Below are 10,340 nucleotides of genomic sequence, written 5' to 3'. Positions count from 1 at the left end.
TCAGAAACTGCTGATCTCCTGGGACTTTCACACACAACAGTCTCTAGAGTTTACACAGAGGAGTGCAAAAAACAAAACACATTGTGTGAGTGACAGTTCTGTGGGTGAAAACGCTTTGTTCATAAGAGAGATCAGAGGAAAATGGCTAGGAAGGATATAATAACTCGTATAATCACTCAAAGTTTTATGCGTTGTGCATTTTGAGACGCTTTTCTGCTCACCACAGCTCTGGAAAGTGCTTATCTAAGTTACGATAGACTTCCTGTCAGCTCAAACCAGTCTGGTCATTCTCCTCTGATCTCTCTCATCAGCAAGGCATTTCAGCCTGTAAACCCTCCACACACAGGATGTTTTTTTGTTTTTTGCATCATCTGGCACCAACAACCCTGCCACGTTTAAAGTCACAGAGATCACACTTTTTCTTCATTCTGATGTTTGATGTGAACATTAACTGAAGCTCTAGATGTGTATCTGCACGATTTTATGCATCGTGCTGCTGCCACATGATTGGCTGATTAGATAACTGCATAAATGTGCAGCTGTTCCTATTAAAGTGGACAGTAAGCGTGTCTGTATGTGTGTGTGTCTTAGCTTTATATATATAATGTGTGTCTTCTACTCCATGCTCAGGAATAAAATGATGAATAATGTGTGTATCACTTTTCGTAACAGAGACCATCTACAGACATGAGTTGGCTATTGGGGGTGAAGCTGTGAACTTTGAGATCCTCGATACTGCAGGACAGGTGAGAAACATGATGGACGTTTGTTAAAAGCCACTCTTTTCTGTTTGGGATGCAGTTATCCAAAAGGGTGTAGGTTCAACTGAAATTCGAATCAGCTGTGTGATCTCAATAATGTAGGCATCAAAAGAACATGCTCATTTACATATTTTTCATTATACTCATTAATTCATTATTACTTTCTTCTGTTTGTTGAAAATGTGTAATAACTCTTTCCATGGGATGCCACATCCAGCAATTACAGCTTCGAGTCTTCTTGCCCAGTTCTCTACAAGCTTTGTACAGCTGGATTTGGGTGGTTTCTCCCTTGCAGATCCTCTCAACCTCCATCAGATTTGGGTCTTCAGGTCTTTCCACAGATGTTTAGGGTGGATATACAGACAGCTTGGTAAGCAGCAACCTTGGTGTGTAGGTGGAGATTGGATGACAGGGAACAGATCTGACTCTTGACCTCCTATGGGTCATGAAAAACCATCATCTCATCATGGAACAACTGAATGATGTTGATGTTTAGTGAGGCAGCCAAGTTTAAGCAGCACATTCAGTGATGTTGATCAATCTTTGCAGCCCAATCTTCACCAGGACTTTGCCCATAACTGCAAGAAAGGATATTCCCCTACTCTTGCCACATATGGGTTTGTCACCATTGGTTTTGTAGATGGTAGTGATGTTTGTGTCTCTCCACTGTTGGCGAATATTTTCATCTTCCCAGGCCTTAATGATATCTTGGCGAAGTGTTCTTCTGCAGAGGTATCCTGCCTGCTTCAGTAACTCATCCGGGACAGTGCTGTTTTCAGGAGAGTGATAGAGTGACTCCCTGGGCTATAAAAGTTGTGGATTTCTGTCTGCATATAATTTGTATTCTTACAGCCTTTTGTACCTGTCTGTAAGCTTCCTGCCACTGCTGTCTGAGAGCACTGGATGAGGAGCTGTTCAAAGATGCCCTATTTGCCTTATGCATCCAGCATGCTGAGGATGCTCTCTGAGTTCTTATCAAGATGTTTTGTGCCTTTGGGCTGTTGCCTCATAAAGTGCAGAGTTTATAGAGGCCCACGTTCGATCCATGAACGCTGAAGATAAAGATGGTTCAATCTCCCTGAGCTTCTCAGCTTTTTTTTTTACCCAGGCACATTGTAAACCCTTCTTGTTGGTGTTTTGCAATCGGAAATGTGGTCTCACTGTCATGTGGAGTTTGGACACAATCATGCGATGGTCATTCCAGCAGACTGCACCTCTCATAGCACTGGTTACAGAGTCATTATTGATGACCGCACTATGACATAGTCAGTTAGTGGCCAGTGTTTGGAATGGAGGTACATCCATTTTGTTTTATATTTATTCTTTTCCTGAACAGTGTGCTTTTGACAGTCACTTCATTCATACCACAAAAAGTGAGAAGTCTTGTTCCATTTGCGTTAGCCTGGCCAATACCATGTCCACCAAGTTCTCTATTCCCAATCCTATTATTCTTCCCCACCTGAGCGCTAAAGTTACCAAGCAAGAGGATTGTGTAACACTTGGGAATTTAGCAAAGTGATTCATCTCACTGATAGAAGCAGTCCTTGGCCTCATTCTTGACAAGTGTGGCAAAGTATTTCTTGGTTGAGGAATGCAGAAGGACATCAGCCTTTCTGGTGCCTAATGGTATTTCAGTCTGTCTTGGGAGAAGTGTGTTCTTGATTGCCAGTCCCACCCCATAAAAATGTGCAATCCTTTCCAGAAGAAGGTATAACCCATTGCTTCCTCTTTTAAGGGAGCACTCATCCACCCAGCGCCTGGTCCCAGGGCAAAGCTGTTGTACTGCCTCAGCTCAGCAGAAACCAGAGCTGTTCTCTAAAGGGATCTATCAACTATTCTACAAGAGTTCAGGAAAGATTGCATATTCCAGGTTGCCAGTTTGAGATTTATTGTCTTCTTATTTTGACTGCAGGGTCGAGTGTCCCTATATGGTAACCATTCCAGGACTGGGTTAGAGTGGACAATGTTAAGGCCACCTGAACATGGCCCACCCCCCTGAGGGGTGAGCAGTGTGGTCCCTAAATAGGGCTGCACAGGGGTCTGCTAAAAGCAGCTGCTATTCAACATCAGCTGCTAGTGAACATGTACCCTGTGCCACTAACATGCAAGAATCTGACTAGAGGCCTCCAGTTCATTCAAAACCTGCCCTTGTCGCTAGACACCTAATCACTGTTTTGAACATTGGTTCCAGATGTTCATCGCCAGGTGGAAGTGGAGACCTGCGCAGATGGTGCACTTTCCCCAGTAGCATCTCATGACTGTGAAAGGATGGTTCCCAGTAGCAAGGGATCAGTCCAGTTGTCATGCTGGAACAGTTTTGGACCTTTTCCAATGAAGGGAAATCGTAATGCTACATTCTCTACAGTTGTGTGCTTGAAACTTTGTGTCAACAGTTTGGGGAGGAATCACATTGTGGTGTGATGGTCAGGTTTCCACAAACCTTTGGCCATATAGTGTAACTGCTGGTACCTCAGTTGTTTGAGGACCACCTGTGCATTGCCTTTTTTCTTCAGGTGCGCTTCCGTAGCCTTTTGTCCCCTCAGACTAACTCACAAATCAGCGGGGCAGTAGTTTCCTGATGCCACACCGTGTCCACGCTATGGGCCTATACATCACTTCTAGAGACCACTGTAGCTCCGAAATCCTCTGCCAAGTTAGCATCGAGCCACCATTTACCGTGTGTGGCCACAAGGATGCCTGACAAGTGCCTTGTTGAGGGAGAGGCTTTGTCTTGGCAAGGAAAGACTTGTACACTAGGTTGTGCCCCTGTTCATCACAAGATCCGCATCACTGTGATAGACGCATCATATCAGTCTGTGGTCAAGGCACACGTGCACATTATTTCAAAAGCTGTGAAATAGTAAAACCATAGAAAAGCCAAAAAACTGCAAATATGTAATTCAAATATACATGATACACTGAAATACACATTTACATGATCAATGTCTGTGATCAGTATATAAGAACCTGATTATTATTCCTATTGTGTTGTGTTGTGTGCAGGAGGAAGATGCGCTGCTGATGGAAGAGAAAATTAAATGGGCCGACGGCTTCCTCGTAGTTTACTCTGTCACTGACCGCTGTAGCTTCGATGAAGTCATGCGCCTGTGCTTCCTGGTTAATCACATCCACAGCAGAAGAAGCTGTCCTGATCTTCCACCAGTCATCATCGTAGCTAATAAAAAAGACCTGGAGTTTGACAGGATGGTGTCGGTAGAGGAGGGTGAGAGTTTATCACACGGCCTCAAACTTCCTCTGCGTGAGATTTCTGTTCGTGATGGTTGGGAAGAAACGGCCGGTGTGTTTCATGCGCTCTACACAGACATAGTGCAGCAAATGGACAAATCGCCTCCTTCCTTCCGAAGACGTGGTGTCTCCAGACTGATGGACAAAATTCCCAGAATTCACTCCAACGCGGCTCTGGGATCCACAGGCCGTAGTTTCAGCTTCAGTTCATTCAGAGACCTGCTGCCCGACTGAGAAGTGGGAAGCCTGGGCAAAAAAAGATGTCTTTCATTAATGGCTTTTAGTCATAAATGTTGTAGGCTAAAAAAGGAACTCTGCAAGCTCTGCTTTCTTGATTTTGGACATAAAAGGACCGATAAGCTGGAGACATTAAACATCAAAGTTAAGAATATTTCCATGAGAAAAACACGTGTTTATTCGATAGGATATCTTTCATGAATGATGGAACTGTTAAAGCAGGAAGGTCAATATGATTGGGGGGCACTAAAGTAGGAGAAATTATACAGTTAATATGATTCTATTAAACTTTAACCTACTCTCAGACATTCACCATAAATTCACTGGAGAGTATTCAGAAACACATCTTTTGTTAATGACTAATTCTAACTTTCGTGCCTTGAGGAACAATTGTCTGTGCTCTGAGCTCCAGTGCATGTTTCTCCTCTTTTCAGCTTTCACACCCGTACAAGTATGTAGTGTTTCGGATTGCTTGGTTTAGGTGTATTAGGAGCTGGGATGGTGCAAAAATGTAGACGTTCTGGTACCTTAAAACCTGGTTTGGGAAACTTTTGTGTTTTGAGGAACATCATTATCTTGTGCAGGAGGTGCCACCAAAATATAACTACTACATTTCTGATCATTTATTTTCAGAAATGATCAGTCATATAAAAGAGAAAAAAAAACGGCATGACATCCATTATTTTAAGGCATGGGTTTACAAACGAGTATTTCAGTGACAGTAATGTTAATGCCTTTTGCTCATAAATGTTTGAGTGTCTTTCCAAAGGCATCGGAATGAGCGTCGTATTGCAACTGAGCTGAACGTAGCACCAAAATAATTCCACCATCAAAATCACTAATTCGCATAGCTGAGATAGGACATCATCACTGCATGTTAATGCAAGGTGTAAACAGCGACTTATGAAAAAAAAAAGGATTCATTGGCTAATTATGGATTTTTAGCTTTCAAGAAAGGGTTCTACTTGGAAACACTGCTGTCAGGTTCTACATAGAACCTTTCAGATGTCCCCTGGATGGGGTAACCAAAGAACCCTTAAAAGTAAAAGTATAATATTGAATAAATGTTTTGCAAAAGTCATAATTGACAAAATGTTCTGGTCTATGAGACATCTTAGATTCATGTCGTTTAATCAGGTCATTAATTTGGGCTCCTGCTGTACTTTGGGGCCTTGAGGAACATTTCTGCATGCTTTTAGCTCTTTTTTGTGTGAAGAAAACACACAAGTATAATTTGATTTTGGACTTGGAAGTGAAAGGACAGAATCCTGACAGCGAAATTGGGCATGTGGGAAAAATAGCATGAGGAGCTTGATTCAAACCACACATGCCATGTGAGGTGTTTATGAATGTGTCAAAACTAAAAGGGTGAAATATAACCTTTATCTTTCAAAAGTGCACTGTTGTTCAACAAACTGTAAGCAATCAACAGTTAGCATCAGGTTTAGCATCACCTAATAAAAACACACTGATCACAGAGGAACATCAGCAACACGCAGGTGGAATGTACATCTTAATGACCTGATACACTGGCAGCTTTTTGATGCAGCATTGCTTAGTAGCCTGACTTGTAATGATTATGAACAACGGTAGCACCTGTTTAATGAACTGAAATAAAATGTTGTGAAGTCATATTGTTGTTCAAAGCCATGGCTCATCACTCATCGCAAACAGATGAAGCGATCCGTTCTGCTTTTATCTTTATCAATCATATAAACTAATCCAGCTTTTTAATTAACAAGTTTGCAGATTATTAGATCCACCTACCTTATCTATAAACATTAGCTAGTTTGTCAGGTACACCTAGCATATACAAGGATGCAGCAAAATAATGGAAGCCCATAACAATATATTACAGTTTTTCCAGTTGCTAACACACAACTGTTAACACATTATCAAAATGACTGACACTGCCAGCACTACAAATTTCTACACACTGAGCAAAAAGGACACAATGCAAAACTAGAGACACGGCCCTCAGAATCAGTCTATCACATCTGACCACTACACACCACACCTCTGACTGTCACAAAGCAGTTCACAAGTAAATCTCTGTGTCAAATCAAAAATGTCGCAAACCAATGAGTCACCAAAGCCATTCAGAATTAAAGCCTTTTCTATAATGTTCAGATTTTTTAACCTTTTCTTATATGAACAAAACACAGTAAACAGAACATTTGAACTGAACTACACGAGGTCACACTGCAGTACTCCAGACTAAAACCGGTCTCTGTGTGCTGTAGCATTACAGTTTCTCTTCACTGGAACTAAGAGACTCAAACCTGTTCCAGCATGACAATGCCCCTGTGCACAAAGCGAGCTCCATGAAGACATGGTGTGTGAAGGTTGGAGTGGAAGAACTCGAGTGTCCTGCACAGAGCCCTGACCTCAACCCCACTGAACACCTTTGGGATGAACTGGAACACCGACTGAACCCCAGACCTCCTCGACATCCCAACATCAGCGCCTGACCTCACTAATGCTCTTGTAGCTGAATGAACACAAATCCCCACAGCCACGCTCCAACGCTGCACTCTGTCCTGCTTCCTGCATGCTTGTTTCAAGATTGATAAACATTTTCAGTCAGTAGGGCTCTTGTTTATTTTGAAATGTCTTGTCTTCCTTTCCATCTCCCTCTATTTCTTCTACTACCTCTTGCCCTAGTTGATTGTTATTACTTCATTTTTCCGTGACCGTCTTGGAGAACTGAGCGTGGACGTGTGACCGATTGTGTTTGCCCAGGTGAAGACTGTTGTGGTTCATTAGTCCTGTCAATCAGTCATGCAGGTTCAATGATCAAAGAAGATACTCTTCCATTTCTTTGAGCTGGATATCTGCATGGAAGTAGATATAGAAGCATTATCATCCTGTAGAATGGCCACATCATCAGGAAGGAGCAATTGCACCATAGTGTGCAACATTGCTTCATATTTTCTGGCTGTTACACAATTATCCAAAGCATGAGATGTCAGCCCATACTATTCTGGATCCCCCACTGTACTGAACAGCTGGCAGTAGACGTTATGGGTTGGAGGTGTTCTTTGGCTTCCTCATCCTCATTCCTCATTTCAGACATTTACTTTTTCCAAGCACTCCTAAGTGTGTTGAAAGGAGCCAATTGTCAGACCTCTTTTATAGACCACGTATGATGTTAATATGATGTATTTAGAACTCACTCATGCAGCTTTGTGATTTAGTCAAGGTCCTTTTCATGGTGTTTCTTGTACAAGCCTGCATAGGTATACAATTACAGACTGTAGGCCATCTGTTGTCAGTCCCCCTTGACCCTGTGCTCTACAGGAAATGACCAACACTCAGCACACAACCTTTTTGGTGGTGGACCATTTTAGCACAGTACTCACAACCTGTTCATACAGAACATTCTTCTGACACCGTTAGTACTTTACACTGTAATGTACTAGGATGGGTTCCTGTTTGAGTCTGGTTCCTCTCAAGGTTTCTCACTCGTGCCATCTCCGGGAGTTCTTCCCTGCCACTGTTGCCTCTGGCTTGCTCATTAGAGATCTAAATGTAAACCTAATTCCAGATACTCTTTAAATCTGTGACTGTTGTTAAAATCATAAATAGAACAAGCTGTTCCCTATAACGCACCTATTTCTACGTGAAGTTTATATTCATCTCCTCTAGCTCATAAGTGTTCAGTTTCTGACCAACACATCACTGTCGGCTGAAAACCTTCTTTTTTTTCCTTTTTCAATGGACAAATTTCTCAACCCAGACTTGACAGCACCAGAACCACAACTATGCCAGTGTCCCGCTGTGCTAAAATGATCTACCACCCAAATATCTGCTCGGTGGTAGTCTCTCTGATTAATGAACAGGGGTAGAGGGGGACTGCAGATTTACAAAGTGAGAAATATTAAAGAGTTAGCTGATAAAACGGTCAGCTGAGTGAATACATAAATTCAAAAAAGACTGCTGTATGGACCCCGAGATGAACACTGATCTGATAAAACAGCTGTTACAGTCGACTCACGCCCATTATCCTGTATACCGGAAACGTTTTGTTAATGTAACGCGCAAAAATAATAACTAAGGGATTCGCCGGCCTGCAAGTTTATAAGTGAATCTGTGCAGGCTTTATGTTTATGGAGTGTAAGGGCAAATCTGCCACATGATCAGCATAAAGCATAAAGCTTCTCAGCAAATTCCAGAGTGACTCACTGCTCATAGAAAAGCCTTTGTGTTTAGTCACTGAAGAGCAGTGTGCTATATATACGCCATAATGACTGAAAAGAGAAAGCTCATTCAGGTTGAATCTGGACTCTAACCTTACACGCTGCACCTAATTAACCTAATGTTCTTTTCCATTGTAACCTGTACTCTGTTGTAATAGAATAAGGAATTATCCAACTCTAATTATCTAAAATAAAATACACTTTTACAACAAAGCATCTCTATTTGCTAATGTGAGCACTGCACATGTACACTGATATACCTTAAAGATTTGGTGAAAATGATATATACACACCATGAATATATTATATCCGTTTTATTTACTTGTTAGCCACATTAGCCTCGAATGCAAGATAAAAACATTGGCTGATCTTTAACATTTAGGGTAAGAGGAATATGATTTTTTTTTTGTAAACCCAAACCGTTCCTCTAAAAGCTCTCTACGTTTCCGTGTGTCTCTGACCTGTAAATGGGTATTATGGGCTCATCATGGCAATCCAGTCTTGTTTACATTGCGAGTCTTTGTGACACCTGACGTCACGCCCAATAACAGCCTATTAAACATTGATTACGTTTATGAGATATCCAAGCCTCACATTCATATCACTTTATTAATGCAGCACTGCTCTCGCATATCAGATTAACCTCTTGATTAGATAATGTCTAGAATGTCTCAGACTGACTGGGATTCAAATTCATTAATGAAGCTCTGACTGATTCGGCTGCGGGAATTAACCTGATACCTTTGTTTCCCCTACAACTAAAGAGTCACAAGGAGACGAGTAGTGCTGGAGGGCAGCACGATGGTGCAAAGGTCAGCCTTGCTGCCTCAGAGCTCCAGGTTCTCTTAGCTCAGGTTTCTTCCTGGTTCTCCACTCTCCACCTCCACTGCGACCCTGACCAGGATAAAGCAGTTACTGAATATGAATAAACGAAGGAAGAAGCAGGAACTATAAAAATGACCCCCAACCCTTCATGGCCACTTAAGATGATGTCATGTCATCAGTCTGTGGATAAAGGGCACTATGTAATACTCTCACTGCGGTTCTTGTAGAGACAGAGAGCACAATGTGCTGTGTGTGAAGAGCTTAGAGAAGTATGTGTTAAGTGGACTACTGATGTAATCAGGATGGAAGGAGGCTCATTAATCAAGATGAGTGCTCCCTCCTGTCTTATTTTCCACATGAAGTAATAAAGTGATGAGGTTTTCTGCTTGAGGTTGGCTGGGTGCTGTGTTTATGCTTTTTATGATCATAAGGCAGGGGATTATTTCATTTAGCAGAAATAGTGAAGAGGTAAAGATCAAAGGAGTCTACATACGCTGGCTTAGGGGTGAGTGAGAAACTCAGGTTTAAATTTCTAAGCCAATCAAAAGGCAGATTGCATGCTTACAAGTCTTTTGCAAAGTAAGAATAATTCGGTTACACTCTGGGGATTAAAAGCTGGGCCGGGTTTGAGAGGGAACGCCTGCGGGCCTAGCATTTGGCCTCATGTATCAAGCCGAATAATTTGTTCGAGCGTTCATGAAAATCCCATAAATTCAGAAAAAACGTTCGTATCCTACTCGTGCACCTGAGTGAATTTATGTACCAACGTAAACCTCGACTTCAACTCATATAACCTGCATGGATTACTGCACTTTTGTATCTGGAATATATAGTTGAGTTAAAATTGTTTTTTTATAGCCATAAGCTGTACACTAATGCCTCAGCTGATGGAAGATTTCACGCTCACTTACTATTATTATCATTATTAATATTATATATTTTTATTGACATAGAACTCAGTCAAAATAACTGCCACTTCTGTCTTTCAAGCTTTACCCTGATTGTTCATTTCGTACTCCCAGCTGTCTGTGCGCTTGACCTTTTATGGAGTTTTGTGGGCGTCGCTAAAGGC

General features: G+C 41.8%; 1 protein-coding gene across 2 annotated transcripts in view; it reads left to right on the top strand.

Annotated features, from left to right (window-relative positions):
* LOC113523916 (ras-related and estrogen-regulated growth inhibitor-like) overlaps positions 1-5,876 on the top strand; it is an 8,313-nt gene extending 2,437 nt beyond the window's left edge. For both annotated transcript variants that reach the window (XM_053238017.1, XM_026909997.3), the window contains 2 exons: positions 673-746; positions 3,765-5,876. In XM_053238017.1, coding sequence (XP_053093992.1) covers positions 673-746; positions 3,765-4,241 — 551 coding nt within the window. In that variant the 3' untranslated portion in view covers positions 4,242-5,876. The remainder of the gene's footprint in view (positions 1-672; positions 747-3,764) is intronic.
* Positions 5,877-10,340: the final 4,464 nt, after the last annotated feature.

This window comes from Pangasianodon hypophthalmus, chromosome 11 (genome assembly GCF_027358585.1).
Source record: "Pangasianodon hypophthalmus isolate fPanHyp1 chromosome 11, fPanHyp1.pri, whole genome shotgun sequence".
NCBI classification, from domain to species: Eukaryota; Metazoa; Chordata; class Actinopteri; order Siluriformes; family Pangasiidae; genus Pangasianodon; species Pangasianodon hypophthalmus.
The sequence above is the reverse complement of the archived record's forward strand: the minus strand, read 5'-3'. Positions and strand labels throughout refer to the sequence as shown.